Consider the following 21,925-nt stretch of genomic DNA (forward strand, 5'->3'; position numbering starts at 1 on the left):
GGTAAACGCAAGTTTTGGTAAAATTTTAAACAAGCATACTCCCCATATATGTGAAATATTCAAGACACATTACCTATTAATCTGCACATTTTCCCATTTTTGTTTTGTTTACTGCGTTCTTCATCACAATGATATTGCAATCAAAGATTTTCAGTTTGTAAAGAGAGAAAAGATCCACATTTATAAGCAAAAGAAATCTTTTCATTACTCACATAACTAAAAAAACAGTTCAGGTCCCACAGAGTTTTTAAAAATTGTATTTTATGTTATCTTAATAAGATAAGATTAGATAAGAATAAAAGTTTAGGGTTAGGGTTATTGGGTTAGGTCTGACGATGAGGATGACAACTTTTCATTTTGGACATATAAAACAATCAAATCAATATATATACCTGCCTATACATGTACACGTACACATATATGTGTGTGCAAGGAAATGAAGCAAAATCGAAATAACATGAAAAAAACACTAAACACCTTTCCTAATTAAATATATTCCAATTACTTTTGAGCATTTGAAATTGGGGGGCTATACCACAGGTGGGACTTTTACCAAAAAACAATTCAAGTAACTCGCTGACTTCAAGATGAATGATCTATCCAACAACTTTGTGATTAGCTCTATAATTTTACAGGCAGCTGATATCAAGCACGAAGTCTCTTGGTCCATGTGTGTCGATATGTAATTTGGTTCAGTGGCAGTCTCAGTCTGCTCAGTTCTACAGTGTTAGATGTCAAAGTGACTGGTAGAAATGTCAGCAGACTAATTCCTGGGCATTTACTAGAGCTGGTGGCCCCAGCGATTCTGAATTTGAATTGACTGTGTGTCATTGCCATAATATCAAAGCTACAATAAGACACACTGATATAACTGACCGCCCATCCTCCTCCTCCGGCTTGTTCTGCCTTTGAGACATGTGACTATTCACGTTCCCGCTCTCCTGCCCCGACCTGTCAGTCCTGTCAATATGATTATTCCTGCTTCTAATTGAAGTCAGAGATGAGAAGGAAGGATGAGGTGGGGGAAAGAAGGAAGCTGTCGCTTTAAAGGAGGATAGAGGGGAGTGTGAGACTCCTCTGCACATGTTAAGAGTATTGAAAATGTGGGCCTGAATAGGTAAAAGTGAGGAAAGAACATGACTGTTAGTTATTATGTTTTAGTTCGAAAAAACCTGTAGATTGGAAAACTCTGGACTTCTACTCAAGTAAGACTGAATCCAGTTCCACCGTCTTTTGGATGTACTCACAAAAATAATATATCCTGTCATATTAGCATTGCAAAATTTTCTAATTCTAATGTTAGTGTTTAATGTTAGCTTTTTATAGATGGTTCAGTATGGTGTCAATTAAAGGAGATATCCCTAATATGGTCACAGTTTTATTCACTATCACTTAAAACTAGGGACTGAGCCCAGAAAGTCATCAGGAAAGTGCTAACAGGGGTCACAGATGAAGGGAGTTCACCCTTTTCTACAGACTTCTGTACAACCAAAAGAGTTTTGTTACCAGAGGAACTGCCTGCTGCTGGCCATTAAACAGAATAGAGGCTCTGCAGGTTGGATTCACTTGAAGCTCCATCCAGCTTTTATTGTCTATGGGTACACCTAGCCCCAGTATAAAGCAAATATTGCAGAAAATAAAAAATAAAAGCAGAAAATTTAATTGTAAATAATGCAAAGTAATGTCCGAGAAGAACAATTAGTCTAAAATGAGTATAATATTTCCTTCTTTATGATCACCATTTACACCTGGGACACTTCAGGCTTTGCTTGTCCCCTGTCTATGACTTCGCTGGCCTCAAAATGCACTTCTCCAGTAATACATAGCTCTAAAAAAAAATCTCATGTCCTTTATAACTTAAAGAGCTTTAGAAAAGAGTACATTTCACTTCAAAAGGCTGAAAGGTTTGAGTTCAAACTGTAGATTGTTTTACTGAAGACTATTTCCCAAAGATTTTTAAATTGATTTTGTAGAAACAGAAGTTAATAAAAAATGTGAGAATTACTTTGCTCACTTAGTTTACACAGTAGAAACCCTAACAGTGTGAGGAGCAATTATTGCGGACATAACCAAAAACTGGCTCTGCTTCAGAGAGCAACATAAGTCCACAAACTGTAAGGAGGGTTAGGCTGTGACTTTTGTGTCCACTACCAATATGTCAAGGACACCTTTTCCTTTTTATAAAAATCCCAGTATAAAGTAAAGACCTTACAGGAGGGCCCATTCTCCTACCTCGATCAGTGGTGTGGCTGGTGTTCACGTCTTTTGGCGTTTGTGCTCGAACACACCGAGCTATGGCATTTGTCAGGAGGATTGCCACTCCAGAGATCTGTCAAAGAGCAGGGTCACTGCTAGGGGCATATTTTAGGTCAAATCTTTTTCTTAACCCAAACCGAGGAGTTCTATTACTGAAAACTAACCAATAGGTGAAATGAAAAACAAAACAGAAAAGAAAAGAAAGCAAAGTGCAAAACACAAAGGTCTCCTGGCTGACAAGTCAGCGATTTATGCTACTGTAAACATGCCAACCCCGTAACACAGACATAGGTCTTTAAAAATGACTGCTATCTCATGGAGGCAAATATTGTTGCACACTGATTGAGAAGGCATCTGACTTAATGGTGTTATATTATCCTCTGGGGTGAGTGCTACAGCACTGTAGAGGGAAAAAAAAGGGTGATAACATATTTTTTCAATTGTATATTTTTTGCATTATTATCAACAGGAATTGTTTAATAAAATATAAAAATAAGGAAAAAAAATATAATAATTATTCTTAAATAACAGCCTGAATACAGCCTCACAGTTGTGTATAAGCTGTTGTGGGTAGTTTAATTTGGGGTTGGTTGTGCGCAGGTTAGCTGTTAGTTCTCAGAGCAACTCTCTCTGTCTGATGATGTGTTTGCAGCTGACCTTTAAACAACTCTGTCCCATCATCCTCTGCTTCTCCTACAGAGGCCCACTGGGAGTGAACGCACACACACACACACACACACACACACACACACACACACACACACACACACACACACACACACACACACACACACACACACACACACTGGATTATACAGAGGTAGAAAGAAGAGACAAACACACTCACATGCATGTAAATAGGGTTCTCTCAGCACAGGGATTCACACAGTATACATGTAAAAATGTGCACACAAAAACACTAGAAACACACATGCACGCGCGCACACACACACACACAGACACACACACACACACACACGCGCGCACACACACACACACACACAGACACACACACACATACACACACACACACAGAGGCATCACTGTCTGAGGTTTGGTGGTAATGAGGCCTGTCATCCTTCCACGCAGCCTCCCTCCCTCTTTCTCTTTTCTTTCTTTCTTTTTTCATTGATCCACTAACAGATCCCCAATATAACAACTAGCAGTCACTGTGGGAGCATCCCCTCGTTCCCCTCCTCTTCCTCCTCCTCCTTCTCCTCGACACGTATCCCTCTGGACCATTTAAAAACCTACCACCACTTTCGCTCTCTCTGTCCTCTGCCTCTCTGTCTCTTTCCCTCTGTGTCTCTCTATCGTGTTTTGTTTCTCTCCTCCATCCTCCTAAACCCCCCTCCATCTCCGGCTCTTGGCTCCTTCGCTGGGTTCAGACAGTCTTGTTATATCGGCTGACAAACAGAAAGGGGTTTCTCCACGGCGTGCCGATGTGGAGGTGGTGGATGTTTAAGGTGGTAGTTTGTCCATCTGTCCGTCGTCTCACCTGGTGTTCCTGTGGAAAAATAAAACAACCCAGCTAGGAAATATAGACTCAGCTGAGAAGTTTCACAGAGAGGAAAGTAACAGGATCAAAAAATGACATTTCTGAGTGAGTTTATATTACATCTAAAATAAGCTTCCAGTCTTACAGGCTACCAGCAGAGCCCTTATTTATTTTATTAGCACATAGTGGCTTTCAAACCTTTAAAATATATTATTTTAAATGTCTCTATTTACCTTTAATTCGCTGACAGTGAGTTGCAGGTCAGAATGGTTTCTAAATTACAAAAGTTGTTTTAACTGGTTTCAAATGGAAAACTTTTTGCTCACATACAATTAAGCATCTACAGATGATCGTTTAACAAAATTATGAGATGAATGAAGGTTTGGATTTCCTAAGCGAATCTAAGTTTCCACAATTTCTTTATTAGTCATCTTTACAGCTTGATATGCACTGTAGCAGCGTGACTAAGTACTGAAAACATAAAAGAATGGAAACTTGAAGCCAGGATTTACATGTCCTCAAATTTAAATCATTCAAAACTACTCATGAATTCATAACAAATGGACAAAATAAGACATGCAGTACACATAGAAAAAAAAACACGACCACCATTATTTCAACCAGGCGGTTTTTAGACTCCACATGTGAAGTAGTTCTGTAATGTGTAATTTAGCTCTTAACGGGATTATAATTTAGAAAATCAACCAGGTTCAAATTAATTAGGTTATATAAAAAAGACTGAAACCATAAGTTCATCAAGAAGTTTTTACCAAGGTGATAAATCAAAGCAAAAACTTTGACTGAAGCAGGGTAATTGCAGGGACTGTGATACAGTCTGATTTGTTTTTGCAATCAGGGGATAGTCCTCGTTTCTTCTTATACTGTGGTCTCTAAAAACACTCTGGCCTCTCATTGCTCTCTGCTTGACAATTTTAGCAGACCACAGAGTTTGAGCAAAGAAACCAAAGAGACCAAAAAATAATCCAAGCAGCACATAATCTCAGAAACACAATGAGGCCGTAAGATCTGTTACGTAAAAATTGAAACAGTTTTACACCACTTACAGAGCTGATTTGAAGTTCAAAACCAGGAAATCGGAAAGAATGAGGTAGATGAAAAATTGTAAGAAATCACAAAAATATGTTTCTCTATGCCAAAGTATCCAATATTCCACAGCTCAAAGAAATCAATCTTCGGTGTCATGTTTAAGCAGTAATTTTAGTTAATTTTAGACGTAATCTATTACGGTAACTGTTGAATTGTGGCGAGATAAAACGTGTAGGTTTAATGACATTTAGAATCAAATGAAAAAACCAGAAACATGACAGGAAATGAATGTGAACAATCTGAGCAAACAAACCAACCTTTCTGATTATTTAAATACCTCTCCCATATTCTGTTCATCTTTAGCTGCTCTGTTATAAACAGGTGTCAGTGAAATTATTCTCTTATTTTGTTAATTTGTGAAGGTCTGATTTTTCAGAAGGCGGGAGGCTTTGAGCAGACGGCTGTGATATATTTCATTGTTTTCTGTCGACTTCCTGTCTTCCTCCAGAGATTTCTGCTCCATTTTGACCTTTGTGTTCAAAGATGTTTTCCCCCCTGTGTGCGTGTGTGTTTATCTGTTTGTATCAGTGTGTGTATGTGTGTATGTTGTAGAACAGGGGAAAACAAATCACCCGCTGTAGTTCTCATTAGCAGCAGTTTTGTGTCAGTGCTGAGAGATCAGCTGTCAGCTCTCGGCCTTCCGCTGCAGCTTCACCTTTTACCAACTATAATTACACCATTTAACTGCAACGCTCCTCAAACAGCCACCCGTAGGGTTTAATATACAGCACAATTATATCAATTATATGAAGCGTGCTTGTGCCATTTCCTGGCAAAACAGCCCTACATGATGACGCTCCCACCTCTAAACTTCACTCTTGGTATGATGTTTTTAAGGTGAGATACCTTTTGACCTCCAAACATGGTGTATATACTGTATTCTCCCAGTTTTTACAGGCTTGTCTAAATGCACTTTAAACGTGCTTCAGTATGCTTTTTCTTCAGCAATTGAGTCTTGCACGGTGAGCGTGCATAGAGGCTATGGGCTGTGCATTACCTATTGTTTTCTTTGAAATAATTGTACCTGATGATTTCAGATCTTGCTGTAGCTCTCCACAAGTGACCTTTGGCTCTCGGACAACTCTTCTGATAATTATTTTCCCTACTCTGTTTGAAATGTTGTGAAAAGCACCTGGTCGTGGCCGGTTCATGGTGAAATGATGGTCTTTCCACGTCCGGATTATGGCACCAACAGTTCTCACTCGAAAATCTTCTGTAATCAGTGTCAGTCACAATCAGTGTGTTTTGCAAAAATAAGGCTGTGAAGGTCTTGAGCTCAGTTTTTATGTGTGACACTTATTTATAGGCCATCCGTTGGGACTGAAGCAGCTGATATTAATTTATGCAGTGGCAGGATTGCTTTCTAATTACTGATAGACTTTGGCGAGTGTCGTGACTTTCCATACCTTTTTGCACCTGCTTTTCTCCATGTGTTCAATACTTTTTCTGTGTCATTTCTCATTGCTACACAACTTAATATATGAGCATGTATGGTTAGTCTCTTTGCATGTGTGGATTGAATGGGTCCTTACCAACATCTGTGCAGCAAGCAATAAGCCATTTTCATTGTCATATGAAAATTCACCACATCAGAATCCATATGAGATAAGCATATTTAATCCGAATTACAGTTTTTAAAAAGGGACTTTTATGCTTTTGCTGCTTGTAGGTGGTATATTGTTGTATATTTTTGGGGTCGTGTTCGTAGCATGTGTCAAAAACTACCTAAACAGTCATTTATGTTAGGGGCTTACAAAAAACCCAAAATGTGATTTACAATGTAGTGGCTATAATGTTAATTTTATTATAATTTAGTGGCTTCTCAATTGTTCCACTTGATATGACACAGAATTCATCAGTACAGCTACCTGAATTAGCAAAGGGGATCAGCTGATGGCTGATGGTAGGCGAATGGTGAAAAGCTAGAGACACAAGAAGTAACAAATATAAAGACTAGTTCTGGTTGTTTTGCAATAACATTTTTATTGTAGAAAACATACTCATTGGCACTTTCCTTTATTGTTGCTGAAATAAAGAAAAAAAAAATGTTTCTTGAAGAGGTTTAAATGTTGTATTAGCTGCAGTGGCACAAGAATATGTTCTACAGTATGTTACCATGACAGTTTTGGGGTCATTACAAAAGAACTGTGACAGTTCACCAACGTCACTGAAAAGCGTCCGTACAGAACTCATTTTCACAATTTTTGAACCATTTCATCCTGTGCAGTTTGTGCTGTAGTTTCTGCAAACATGATATGGTGCATAATGTATTCCCAAGCACAATGCAAATTCTATGTTTACAGTGATGCAATGTTAAAAAAAACAAAAACATTTGGCACTTGACATGTGCTACATATTTTTTGCATATGCATGTTAACGGATTTTAAAATTCTGATATTTATCAAATAGATGCATAGGAAATGCATTTGGCAAAGAAAGAATGATTTGGCAACAAATGCTACATAAGTGTTTCTGATGGCAGATTATACAGTGTCTTCATTATTTGTTACTAATACTAGATGATACTAACTAGCATCATCCACGTAAAGTATTGAAGTATACTAATGTGTAAAACCATTAGCATTTACCACAGTGAACCTGATAAATACTGAACACATCGACTCACACACTGCCACGACTCCTCTGTTAAAGACTTTGTGTTTTGAGGTTTTGATATGTTTTTCCTTTTCCCTGCCACGACTTTGAAATGGGTCATTTCGGAAATGTAAAGCTTCCATTTGATGGTCTAAGAATGACAAATTAATATGAATATTAATAACAATTAATTAATACTAATACAATGCTAATACTAATATTTGAACCTGTACATTGGCATCCAGGTTTAACACCTTATTTTGAAGGGTTTTCCTGTTTTCTCAGAAAGTTAACACCTGTTATTTAGCTACTGTAACGATTTCTGTTAATAACTTAATAGAAATTTCCAATTTTTATTACATCTGCATACAATGGAAATCAATCAGAAGTCACGATCTACTTTAACTACTTGACCCACAATTGCTAAATGCTAGCAAGGTAGCATTAGCAAGCTCATTATTACTATACATGTTAAGAATTACAATACTTAATATGTATAGTACCTCTTAGTTAACATTAGCCACTGGTGTATGTTAGCATGTAAACATTAGCTTGTGAGTTAATATGTTCCCAGTTAGCATCGTATGAGCTTGCTTGGTGAAATTTTCAGACTTTTTTAGTTATAAGTGTGTTAAAAAGTACCCAATCCAACATGCTAGCACCCCAGAAAGAGCATGTTAACATACGAAAGGAATATAAAAAATAAATAAATAATAATAATAATAATTGGCACGCTTTCAGTGGGACTAATGATTAATATATAAATATTAATATATTTCTCCTACAGACAGTCTTGCACCATTGGCATTTACCAGCCCTCCACCTCCACTACGAAGGGCTCTTTAACAGGGATCCTGCCACTGTTGACGATCACACACTCTGTGTATGGCAGGTTCCTGTCGTTGGTGTCCTGAAGCTCAATGGTGTGAACCACAGCCTGCAAAAGGAGATCCACAGAAGCAGGTTAGATACTTTATTTTAGTGACAGTGAATCACACATCAGTTTGTTTTAGGTGTCACCTTTAACATGCAGTGCAGTATTTCCACTAAACACATGACAATGGATCAAGTCGTTAAAGTCCCATTCACACAGGTCTTAAAACTAGCATTTGACCATCTGGTAACCACAGGTTGTGAGGGGGGAAAAAAAACCAAAAAAACCAAAAAAACGGACATTCCCTAATTCTTGTGTTCTTAGTTGGAATGCAAGTGATGGACTTGCAAACAATGTCTTGCTATTCTCAGGAGCTTTAATAAAACTATGGAAAGTACGACCCAAACTGGAAATAAAGTACTTTGAAAGTAAAGCCTTCAAAGAAAAATTGCACCTTTTTAAACATACTGGCTGTGGGGTTAAAACAACTGCAAATATTCTCACACTTTGTCACATTTATACTATTAATTAGCAAGTATTTGCAGCCAAAAATAGAAAACTACAGATAAATGCAGAAATCTGATAGGAATCAAAGCAATCACTAGAAGGTTTTTGGTGCAGCCAATCGCCAACCTTCCTTTTATCCCAAAACTTTATGAAAGAGTAGTTGTCAAACAGCTAAAAGATCATCTGCAGAGGAATGGCTTATTTGAAGAGTTTCAGTCAGGTTTCAGAGCTCATCACAGAAACAACTTTAGTGAAGGTTACAAATGATCTTCTTATGGCCTCTGACAGTGGACCTCAGTGCTGATCATTATATTTTATTACAGTGATTACAGCATGCTGTAGGTATTACAGGTATTGCGCTGCAGTGGTTTGAATCATATCTATCTAATATACTCCAATTTGATCATAACACACACCAATTAGTTAAACTGCAGGAATGTCTTAAAGACATAAAGACCTGGATGGCCGCTAACTTCATGCTTCTTAATTCGGATAAAACTGAGGTTATTGTACTCGGCCTTAAAGATCGTAGAAATATGGTATCTAACCCTATTTTTACTTCGAAAGGCATTACCTTGGCCTCCAGTACTACCGTGAGGAACCTTGGAGTCATTTTTGACCAGGAAATGTCCTTCAATGCACATACTAAACAAACAAGTAGGACTTCTTTCTTCTATTTGCATAATATCTCTAAAATCAGAAATCCTTTACAGCACACGATTAGAAAATGTCCTTCCTTTCCTACCTTCTTCTACCCAGGACAGATTCAGTCTGATAATGATGAACAAAACCTGCCAAATTAAAACATATTTTCCGCTTCCATGTGTAGTACTTATCTTATTCTGTCCCTTGTTACATTACACTCATTATTTTCTCAGCACTTTGACTTTACTACACTCTCAGAGAAAGCCCAGTAAATTTTAGAAACCTAAGTAATAGTTTCCTGCCCTCTGCTGAGTCCCCACACCTCAGAACATTGCTAATACTGACCTTCCCTAGCCTTTGCATACCTGTGCTCATCTCTTTTGTTGCTTCCTTGTACCTCAAGATTAAAATCTTCTACTTGATTTAATGCTTTGCCAAGTTTTGCTCCTGCTGAATGCAGCCCAAGTCTGGATTATTTCCTGTACGGGTGGAGTTCCTGAATCTATACAAGAAACTAGTTCGCCTTTGGCAGACCTTTCAGAACAAATACAAGGACTAAAAGAATCAAATGTGAGCTTACTTTCTTTAATAGTTTGTACATTTAGTAACTCATTAGCTCTCAGTGAAGAGTCTTCGAGCTTCCTGAAAACCAGAGTCCTCCCATGCCAGCTGTATTCAGCTAATATTATTCAAACATCAGTACTCTTTTTAAAAATAGAAAAATAAATAAATAAATAAAAAAGGGAGAAGGAAACAGAACTTTATGAGCCCTCTGAGCAGACAGGAAAATGCCTACCCCAGCTATCCTTTTAAGTAGGAGGGTCCAGTTTTGTGAGAATGTGCAGCTGTTTCAAGGTTCAAGGTTCTTTATTTGTCACATGCATAGTTATACAAGTATAACACACAAGTTATACAAGTTTAATGTCTCTTAGGTGCAATTTGTATTAATTTGGAGTTTTGTGCATTACATGCAAATGCTTCTCTTTAGTGTGATTTTTCATCTTGCTGGTCATTCTTATTTTGATCTCCATTTATGGCTCATTCAGCTGAATTGTTTATGTTTTGACATGTTTGAATGGGACTGCTAATTACTCATAGTTCTTCGCAGGTGATGTTCGTCGACACCTTGCTTCTGCCTTTTTCCACCCATTCAATTATTATTAGGCTTTTTTTTTGCCAATTACAAATTAAAGTCTGGACAACATTTTAGGTCCATCTAAGAGGGCACAAAGACGACCATAAAAAGAAAAGAAAAACATTTCAGCATGTAATATTGGTTGGTTGGCAATCTGACAGTTTCCCATCTCTATTTCTGTTCATATATTTTATGCTTAATTTGTTCTGGCTTTGTTTTAATTTTCTCTTGGGGTTGTTTTTAGTTCTCTGCTGTCACTGAGGTCATTTTATGCATCTCTGACGTTTTTTGAGATTCTGCTCAGAGGCCCACTTGTGTATCACACCGCTCACCCTGCAGGCTGTTAACAGATTATTTCACAGTCAGGACACATTTGCACAAATAAACCCACACCTTCTCCTCCCCTGCAACCAGATGTAAGAAAAAGATTAATGGAAAAAAATCTTAAGTTCCACCCACCATCCCATCCAGGACTTTGCCAAAAACCACATGTTTCCCATCCAGCCACGGAGCTTTGGAAGCTAGGATGAAGAACTGGGACCCATTGGTGTCTGGCCCAGCATTTGCCATGCTCACCTAGTACACAATTACACACACAACTCTTTGTTACGTCATGTCATAACTTGTCATATTTAAGTTTGAGTCAACTACCTTATTCTCCAATACATGAATTGCTAGTGAGAGTGTGCTCACCCAGCTTGCTCCAAGGTGCTTCAGTTTGAAGTTCTCATCTGCAAAAGTTGTTCCATAAATGCTGTGACCTAGATTTTAAAAAAGGAGATTCAGTTAAGCTCTGGTGGATTTTTTTTCCTAAAATGAAAAAGGTTTAAATTTAATGTGTAGGTACAACTTTGTCTTTCATTCCCACCTCCAGTCCCATCACCAGATGTGAAATCTCCTCCTTGGATCATAAAATCCTTGATGACTCTGTGGAACTTCGTCCCTTTGTACCCATAACCTTTCTGCAGAGACATGTAAAAACATAATGCTGCAACACAAAGACCACTGTGCATCAAGAGTGATACACAATTATGAAACTGCAAAACAAAAAAAAAAAAAAAGAATTGATCGATGTGAAAACTAGATTTTTCCACCTGTGGATACATTTGTATGTCCCAAACATCATATAGAACTTAAAATATAAACATGTTGTACAAGTAACCTTGGAAACAATGTCAACGCTAATTTCTAACTTTCTGAGGCCTTTATGGGGCCTGACTGACATGTTGTGGTTATGATGATGGCTACATTTAATCACCATCACTACCGTTAAATTTTATGTGTGTGTTTTCATCTGTTTGTCTATTCACATGCATGTTGTATTTGACATATTAATTTGTAAAGATTATGTACATTCACTGATTATTTCATTACACCTGTTGAATACTTGCTAACACACATATTTCATCTGCCAGTCTCGTGACAGCAGCTCAGTGCATTTAGGCATGGAGACTGCTGAAGTTCGAACCAGCATCAGAGCAACTGAATGAGGAAGAAAGCTGCTTTCAGTGAATGTGGCATGGTTGTTTGCGTTGTACTGGAGTATTTTGGTCTACTGGATTGTTTCTGCCAAATCATTTCCAGTGTTTAAAGAGAAAATATCTAGTGAGCATCAGTTTTGGGCAAAAATGCCTTTTAGATGCCAGATGTCAGAGGAGAATAGCCAGACATCTTCAAGCTGCTGGAAAGGCAACAGTAACTCGAATAGCTAACCAAGGTATGCAGAAGAGTATCTCTGAATTTACAGATTGCTGAACCTTGAAGCAGATGGGCTACAGCAGCAGAAGACCATGCAGAATTCAATTGTATTTTTCCAATGTTGGAAAATATTGCCTGCTTAAATAAGTCTTGGTTTCTGCTACAATATTTGGATGTACCTTGTATCAACAGTTCAGGTTGATGGTGGCAGTTTAATGGCGTGGGGGAATATTTTCTTGGCATACTTTGCCCCCCCACCCCACCCCACCCCCACCAATACAAACTGAGCACTTTCTTTAACACCACAGCCACAACACAGAATATTGTTGCTGACCACAGTCTACTCATTTTCTGATGGCTGCTTCCAACAGGGTAGAAAGCTAAAATCATCTTAAACTGTTCTCTTGGGCATGAGAATGAATTCACTCAAAGGTCACCAGATGTCAGTCCACCAGACCATCTTTAGGATGTGGTGGAATGGGAAACTCAAATCAAGGATGAAACTGTCATGGCAATATGAACCAAGATCTCTGAGGAATGTTTCCAGTACCTTATTGAATCTTTGCCACAAGGGATTCAAGCTGTTCTGAAGGCAAAAGAGGTTCCAACCCAGTACTAGCAAGGTGTATCAATTGAAGTGGCTGCTGAATATCTACCATAATCACATCAGTGTGCGTGGAAATGTGTATTTGTCCAACATCATCCTACCTCTCCAGTTGCCAGTGCGACAAAGTTATTCACTGTTAGAGGGACGACCTCTCCAAACAGACCAATGACGATCCGCCCCACCTCATGACCTCCCACCGTTATGTCAAAAAATACCTGGAAAATAAAACAGCTGTCATTTAATAAAACGTCATACAACGTATTGTCATCCAATCAGCTCACTAATGGCCATCATTTCACACATGTACTGCAGCCATGTACTTTTCTAGACATGTGATGACGAACTAAGCTTCTGTGAAAACAGAAAACCAAGCAAGTCGTCATCCAGTGCCATTCCTCTTGTACACACTTTCAAGATAATGACCTTACCTAAAATAAACCCATTTCCAGAAGCCATATTCACCTGAAGAGACTGAGTTCAAGATACCATGTGAATTTAGCCGTCTCCTACATTTACTTTTTATAGTCTGAAGTTAGAAGATCATTCATGTACATCCCACTGTTGCAAATAGTAGGAGCACTTGTAAACATGACGCCAAAGGAATCATCTCCATCTGATAAGCCGGAGAGGTTCAGATAAAACTTCATGTAGCACATGGATGTCAACATTAATTTAGTCAAAAAAAACTTCCATGCTCTTATGCAAACTTAACTCTGAGTTTATACTGAGCACTCATCCTCTGTGTCTATATGTAAGCGTGCTACTTTTCCTTTGCAACCAGAGGCCGTATCAGCCGTAATAGGGAGTCAGTTTCCCTCTGCCATCTCTGTTGCATTTAAGTATCAGGTTTCTGTGGCTCCAAAAACTGACCAGAGCTCCTACTTTAGAACATCATATCACAGAAATGTGTGGTTTAATTAGAGCTATGCACCCTTTAAGCACAGTATAAAAGAGCTATAATACAACAGCTATAATGTCAAGAAAGGATCTCATGGCTGTTCAAAGAAGGTCCTTAACATCGTCTTAGAGAGTACATCAGGGTTTGAGCTCCACATATGTTAACACAGTGTTTGCAAAATGGTTCTAAAAGTTCAGCTGTGTTTTTTTATGCAGCTTTTCCATCTTAATAATAATAATAATAATAATAATAATAATAATAATAATAATAATAAATCCACTCCTTGGCACACCTGGTGTATGGTGAGAATTGAAAGAGTATGTAACATCAAAGGTTACAACTGACACTAAAGAGGCTAACAAGGGTGAAAACTGAGAAGAAACCAAATAAAGAAAAGAAGTGCTGCCTGTCTGATGGTCTGTATCTGTGCAAGATGTCAACAGGCCTCAACCAAAGTATAGCTTTTTTGAGAGGTTAGCCAATACCAACATGGTGCCAGAAAAGCTAAAGACACTTAGACACCAAATGTTCCTTATGTAAGAAATCTGATGCATGTAGATGCAACTGTAAATGCAAAAAAGAGAATAATCCTGCAGTCAAAAAATAGCCAAAGGCATGCCGGGTGATATACGGGTAATTTTATTGAAAATCACTGGTGCTTTTTCTTTATACACTTTCATGCACAAGCTCCGTGTTTAAATGAATTTCAAAGTAAAAGCAGGAATGTGGCTGAATAACAGAGTGTGAGTTTAACAGATGGCTTTTGCAGATGTTGGGTGGCTCATGTCTTTTCAGGGTCTGTGCATGTTTATTACAGCCTCAGAGTAAGGAGGTCACACATTTATCTAAGAGTGTGCGCGTGTGTTCGCCTGCGGACAAACGCATTGCGCATTAAGTTAATCTCAATGGACACGTATACAGCTGTGTGTGTGTGTGTGTGTGTGTGTGTGTGTGTGTGTGTGTGTGTGTGTGTGTGTGTGTGTGTGTGTGTCCCACATATTCTCGAAGAATCACGGAGACAGAAGCCTTGGCCTCCTATCGTTACCGGACACGTCTCCCCTCGCACTCCGGGTGACCGTGCGCGCGTGCCCTTCCTGTAGTACAGCACTTCTGCGGGATCGCCGTGAACCCACGAGAAGATGCAGATCGAGCACGCGGAAAAGAAGCCTACGCGGTTTTGGATTAATGCAAATAAATGCGGCAAAATATGCACCCACCTTCTCTGTGACTTTCGGTCCTGTCCGTGAAACTGCGCCGGACACCGACTGCAGGACGACGGCAGAGAGGAAGAGGAGAGCGGGGAGGCTCGTCCGGAGCTCCATCTTTGATTAACGGAGACAGGCCCCTGCTGCGAGAACCGCCGAAAGGGCGAGAGGATAAAGAGGCAGTCACAGCAAGTCACAGCTGGAAGGCTGGCCGGGGAACGGCGCTCATAACCCGGCTACATCATAAGACCACTCCCCCCTGTGGGCTGAGTCTGGACCAAAGACCTGCCTACTGAGAGGGAGAGGAGAGCAGACAGAGTGAAAGGAAAAGACGAGACTGAAGAGGAAACAAGAATTGCAGAGAAAATAAATGTTAAGACTTGAGAAAGAGGTTTAATGTTGAATAAAACATTAAACCCAATTTTGATGATTATAGTTTATGATGATATAGTGTCATGAAGGAGGATAATGCAGAGTATGCATACTGGCTAATGACTTGTGATCAGAAAGTTGTTTGTCAGTGTACATGTGGTTTATAGTCAAATCCTCCACTGGGTTGTTACACAGATTTCAGAACAGCAAAAATGTTATCTTGTCAGGATTGTATTTTGCCATGTGTAATAAAAATCTGTGCTTATATTAGTGATAGACTGTATATAAAAGATGGATGAAGCATCTGTGTTTGAGTAGTGAAGTAGTGAAGGCAATGTAAACATGTATTCTTTCTGTTGACCAACGGGAGATGAGTTTTCTTCCACCGCCAGCCTTTCCCACCTGTGACTTCAGAAAACACTTTCATGATGAGTTTGTGGTGTCAGTTGCTAGTTTCAAACCTTTCTTCAATACAAAAATATGTTCAAATTGTAACTGTTGGTCCCATTTAAAGTAAACTAAACAACAAAGCGGGGTAAAATGTCTGTGAAGGTTCTCAGTTTGACCCCAAAGCGGGGTAAACATAAGTGCAAAGTTACCTTGTAAATAATTAGTGCTAATATGTTAGGGTGCAGTATCCCTTTGATTTCTTCGTCAGATACCATAAAAGCCAACACAGTTATCCAACTAGCTATAACGTATATCTGGATGCACCATATATTTGACACAGGTGACATTGGCATGTCCATTTCTATGATAATCATGTATACAGTGCAGACACATGACATATAGCACATATTATAGTGAGCATCTTATTTCTCACTTAAGTTCACTTTGCTATGTGTGTCATTAATAACAAAAGTTTTATGGAAATTATGCAGGGCTCTTTATGTATGTTAAAGAATAGATGAATTATATATGTTTCTGTAAGATTGTCTAATATACAGAATAAAAAAAATCTAAAGACACAAGCTACTATTTTCCAATGAGAATAATAATACCTCAAAACAGGGAAAAAAGATTCTGTAGCTCAGAGGATTATATTTTTCTTGACTAATTGACAAAGAGTTGCATTTTCCAGCATGCAGTGATCTATAAGGTGCAGTGGCTCGTTTTTAACACTAAATGAAGGATAATGAAGTCCATACAGCAGAGTATTTTATCTTTAAAATACTTTACTGCATTAAAAACACCTCAGGTCTGCTTGGGCTTGGCTTCAGCTGCAGGAAATAAAGCTGAAAAAGAGAATATAAGTCCCCGCTGAATACATGTCTATAGAGATGAATTATAATAGTCAGCCTGCCGTGACCTTAACACCACAGCAGGGACACACACACACAAACACACACGGTTATCGGCCTCCTGTCAAAGCAGCCCGTCCATTCGTCTTTTCCTGCCGCCGTCCGCCGAATTAATTAAGCAGAAATGTAAACGTTTTAATTGAATGTCAAAGCAGGACCTTAACAACATGCTCCTATGTAAATGAAAGTGACACCGCTTTAAACCTGTGGGTTTACATGTGGATTTATACCAAGGTCACAGTCATGTATTTATGCATGTGTGTGTTGCACAGCGTAACTACAAACATTTTAATTGAATTAACACCACTTGTGTACTAATTGGCCCCATGCATTTAAACCAGTAAGACTTCAATCAACCAATAGTGGAAGCGAACCCTGTAAACACCTCCAGACTTTAATGGCCACAAGAGTGATTCGTAGCCATATTAATTACAAGTAAATTAGATGATCGTTTTTATCAACAAATCAAGATTTGATTGGTTGATCATTTTGTCTGATTTCTCTCTGTCACTGATGGGTTGTGTAAAGGCAGTTGAAATGGAACCCATAGAGCTTGAGTATTAGTCATACTCTGACTTCCTTTAAGTGAAACTAAGTCAACTGAAATAATTGTCTGATACTTGAAAACTTGTTGGATTGATGGATTGACGTTTTACTTGTAAAGCAAAACCTGAGGTCAATTTTCTTGGGAATAATTCAACAGTGGGGAAATCCTTTTGGGACAGTGTGCATCACAAGTACTTCCATACCAGCCTGGGGCACAAAAAATCCCCTCTATTAATAGTGTTTCTATTAAAACACTGTTTTGTTTTGTTTTTTAAACTACTAGGTGTTCCTGGCAGCAGTTTGGGACCTTCATTTTGCATTGTTCTGTAGTCTTTCGTATTAGTACTCATAGGCAATATAGGATGATCAAACTAGACTTCACGTGTGAGGTGTGAAGCTGACTATGAAACCAAGGACACCCCATGTTTGCTGACTAATGGGAAGTAAGTCAATGTGTAGCCAATTAGCATAACCTCAATAATTCTCCTTTCTGATTCTAATAATGACCATAAATTAGAAAATTGACACATTTTCTTCACAGAGAAAGAAACCTGAGGCTACGTTTCCCATAAAAATGATACAACTGCTAAAAAGTCATGTTGGCCCCTGCTAGCCATTTTAGTGTTGGCTTCACTTTCAGAATCAAAAGCTATGTTGACCTTTAATACTGTCATTTGGTGCTATTTTTATAAATTAGGTTGTTCAATAAAATAGTTTTTATTTCAGCTGAATTCCTGCAGCTGTTTTACAGCTTGAACTAAATTAACGCAGTTTTAACCCAAATGCATCAAATCTGAAATAAATATAACTATTTTATGAACCCATGTGTAACATGCATAGATCTAATTAAACACATTTTCAAAGAAACTATGTTCCCTCTCGGTGGTTTATAAACAGAAGAATCTTTATTGAGGTCATAAGTCAAGTGAATATTTGGGTTTTCTCTTAGAGTTTCTGTTACCAGAAGGATCTTCACCTGCTGTCCATTAGAAAGAAACATGTTTAAGGCAGTTCTGCGTTGAGTTCAGTTTTCAGGAGGGGCAAATGTAGAATTTATGGTACGACTGGTCTTTTTGCCTGCGTAGAGCCTAAAGGGATTTCCAACCTTGCTTGCATACATAATGTGCATGCACATAACAAACAGCATGTAAGTCAACGTGGGTGACACGCTGTCCGATCCAGATGGGGTTAAAAACTGTGCTGGAAGAGCAAAAGGAGTGACAACTGAGCTCACCTTCAACAGGAGGAACAGAAGCTCAAAAACTCTAAAAAAACAAACAAACAAACTAAAAGTGTTTTTATCTTCCTTGAGAAGAGACCTCTTGTGGTCATAAATGTGATTACGTGTCTACATAGAGAATTCAGGCTGATGACCTCGTTAGTAACACAGTGGATAAAATGTTGTGTAAAATCTATATGAGGATGTCCTCATGTGGCCATTTTTACCATGAAGTCTGCTCTCTGGAAGCAACTTTATATTTAAAGACAATATATATTATTGCATGTAGTTATGCCATTATAACAACATATCAGTGGTGTAAGTTATATTCACTGGTATCAGGGACTGTACCGTATACACGAGAAGACTCTTATTCACTTCATTAATTTCAAGCATCTCATTGTAAGCAATCTTTTTTTTCAAAAACACTCGTGCATGCCCCTGCTTGGCCTGTTTGTGCTGTTGGCAAACTGATATACTTAATCACACTGAGAGAAATTTTAAAAATTAGATGTTATTGTTAAGAAATAAAAATGATACACTGCTTTTATGAGGTTATAGCTGAATAAATGCAGAAAATGGGCCATTTTAGCTCATTGCTAGGTGGTTGCTAGGTAACAAGATGATGTCAGAACTTCTGATATAGATAAGAACCCTCAGGGGCCTAAGATGTACCCGTGTGCCAAGGAGAAAACAACAACTCAATAAATAAATACATGAATAAATAAAATACATCAACAATCAAAAGTACAGCATGAGAATCAAAGGAGGTAACTGCAGTGGACAGTTTTCATTTTTTCCATGGATGGCTACATTCATAGGATGATTCTCGTCCGAGGTCTGCTGCCACTCATTTGTATCGGTTCTATTTACACTTATCTTTTATCCTTTAATATACATTACTGCGCAGTTATTGTACGGCCATATCTGAGTTTGCATGTTTTTTAAATGTAATCTAAAGTTAAACTGCGTCCATGTCGCTGTTGAAAATGAAACTCCTCTTGCATTCCTGCAATGTTCTCACATGCAGGAATACACAGCTTTGCTAAATGAACTCTTGTTTATATTGTGTTTTTTCCTTTCCTGCAGCCGTCTAAATAATTAGCTTTTGTTGTAGAAAATGATGAATTTGGGCAGTTAATTTATTGATCGTCCGGCTCCTTTCGATGTGCTTTGCTTTAGAAAGTCATTAATCAATGGATGAAAACACCTAATTCTACTCCTGCTCTGTTTTCCCCCCTTTTCTTTTCTTTCTTTATGCATTCTGTCTGGAATGGAAAATCCCCCGCGGCATTATGGAGACGAATCAAAACTATGAACTAAAAATGATGGTGATGGAGAAGAAATATAAGAAATGTACATTTAGAATAAAAAGTACCATGAATTCATCATTTATATCTGCTGGTTAGGGAACATTTGCTTCAATGTTACATTTGTAATGATAAAAACAAACACCACAGCTTCAGTTTAGCTTAAAGTGGGAGTCATGCTGATGTTAAAAAAGACCTTTATATAAAATATTATGAATTTGTTCCAGTGAATGGTGTTACAATATCATAACTGGATGAAAATAAATGCTAAAAATTCATTTTCAAAGATGAAATTAAACAGTTGACAATGACAATAACAAGTGTATAGGAATAATATTCACATTTACCATTACTTTGTGTGGGTTTTTTTAAACGTTTTTCTCATTTAACACCACAAACGACCTCAGTATAACAACCAAAACATGACAGAAGCGGTGTGTTATTTATGTGCAATCTTCTGATCTCACATTGAAATACCTCCACTATCTTATCATTGGTAATGTTTATGAACAAGTTAAAACAATATATTGTCAGTCAACAGTCTGTACACACAAGAGGGCAAAAAACTATGATGAACAAATGCACAAAGTGTAGCTTTTTGACTATTGTACACAGCGAGCACAGTGAAGAGGAAGCCAGCATTTAAATGTAAAATGTTATGATAAATTATAAATTCTTACAATAATTCATAACAGAACATAAGAAACATGAGAAAAAAATAGTAAAGTGAACTTTCAGATCATCTCTGGTGTCTTTAAAGGTGCATTTGGGGCTTAGTTTTCCTCACACTGGGCTCTTTTTGTCCCAGACAATTATTTAGTGGCGAAGTAAGCTAGGACCAAAATAAACATATTTGGTAGAGGGCGCAATTTCCTGCTCAGTGTAGCAAAGGAAGTTTAGCTCATAGACTGAAGAACTCAGCTGATGTTGTTTTGTGGCTGCAGTTATTTACTTTTATATAGATAAGAATGAAAACTGAATGAAAAGAATTTCTCGTCTATGCAACTATGAGGTGTTGTAATTCTCCAATAGGAATTTGGAGTTTTAATTTTATATATTTGTGCATTGTTATTGTTGTATAAAATAAAAACAAATCTGAGACAAGTGCTAGCATTGTAAAATGTAGTTTATTAACATTGAACAAATTAATCTGTAAGTGTAAAACTAATATTAACTATTATAATCATGACATTTTTGGCCAGCAGTTAAACTCAAAATGTAAAATGCACCAAATATTTTTTGTTCACTAGTATAGTTGTATAGTTTTTGCCAGGAGCAGGAAGTCTAAAAAGTCACTGAAATGTAAACAATAAATCTCAGGTTGTTTTTTCCCAGCTTTATGGATTTCTTCGTTTTATTAAAACTCAGCACTAAAAATTCATCGGTATTGTTCATTTGGATGCAAAAAAAAGAAAAGCCTTAGATCTAAAAGGAAGTGTCATGCCAGCGATTTGACTCTTCAGCAGTGACTAACAGCTAATTCCTTAGAACAAGACACACAAATCACTGAAAAAGGAAGTAAAGAAGTTGGATTGGGCTGCAGTGCTGCTGGCTTCCTTCACTGTTAAAACAATATTCCTTTTTCATCAAATTGAACAACCAACCATACAAGGACATTTTGACTGATGTTGTGATTAAAATTGCCTTTTTGAGTCCACGTTAAAAAAAAAAACAATCTCCTAACAATAAGGACCTACCTCCTTGGAGGTGAAAAATTACATGTAAGAAGACCCTAGATTTGAACTACCAACCCTGCGCTTTTCTGCGGGCTACTGTCGACCCTGAACTTGTGCTTCAGCCAATCAGACGGGCTGTTGCTGCTCCACATTCCTCCATGCTGAAAAAGTCGCTTTAAGCCGACAAGAGTTCATTTTCAGACGCTTATGTTTGTGTTTTTGTTCGTTATCAATCCACCAGAGGTCTCGAGGATGACAAATGGGTCCTGTCAGGGCGACGCCAGTCATAACAACACACACTCATACTGACACACACACACACACATTTACATTTTCAGGCATTTAGCTGATTCTTAGCTGTTCTTATCCACAGCAGCTTACAATGACTGATGTACACACACATACTGTATGCTTTACGTGTGTAGGTGTAGGTGTGTGTGTGTGTGCGTGCATGTGCGTGTGCGTGTTTGTGAAGC

At 38.0% G+C, this 21,925-nt stretch overlaps 1 protein-coding gene across 1 annotated transcript; it reads right to left on the minus strand.

The window, feature by feature from the left end:
* Window positions 1–6,824: 6,824 nt before the first annotated feature.
* On the minus strand, window positions 6,825–15,297 carry ppic (peptidylprolyl isomerase C). Its single transcript, XM_004555759.5, has 6 exons — window positions 15,038–15,297; window positions 13,024–13,137; window positions 11,486–11,579; window positions 11,311–11,378; window positions 11,077–11,193; window positions 6,825–8,393 (listed from the first exon to the last, which is right to left on the minus strand). The coding sequence occupies exons 1-6, from the start codon at window positions 15,140–15,142 to the stop codon at window positions 8,265–8,267; spliced, it is 627 nt and encodes a 208-aa protein (XP_004555816.1). The 5' UTR covers window positions 15,143–15,297; the 3' UTR covers window positions 6,825–8,264.
* Between the last annotated feature and the right edge of the window lie 6,628 nt (window positions 15,298–21,925).

This window comes from Maylandia zebra, linkage group LG12 (genome assembly GCF_041146795.1).
Source record: "Maylandia zebra isolate NMK-2024a linkage group LG12, Mzebra_GT3a, whole genome shotgun sequence".
Lineage (NCBI taxonomy): Eukaryota > Metazoa > Chordata > Actinopteri > Cichliformes > Cichlidae > Maylandia > Maylandia zebra.

Bases quoted from the DNA above. Each gene is read 5' to 3' on its own strand.
- ppic (XM_004555759.5), bottom strand. From the start codon at position 15,142: ATGGAGCTCCGGACGAGCCTCCCCGCTCTCCTCTTCCTCTCTGCCGTC. The intron at 13,138-15,037 runs GTGGGTGCATAT...TTTATTTTCCAG, and splicing joins GACCGAAAGTCACAGAGAAG to GTATTTTTTGACATAACGGT. The intron at 11,194-11,310 runs GTGAGCACACTC...ATTGTGTACTAG, and splicing joins AGCACCTTGGAGCAAGCTGG to GTGAGCATGGCAAATGCTGG.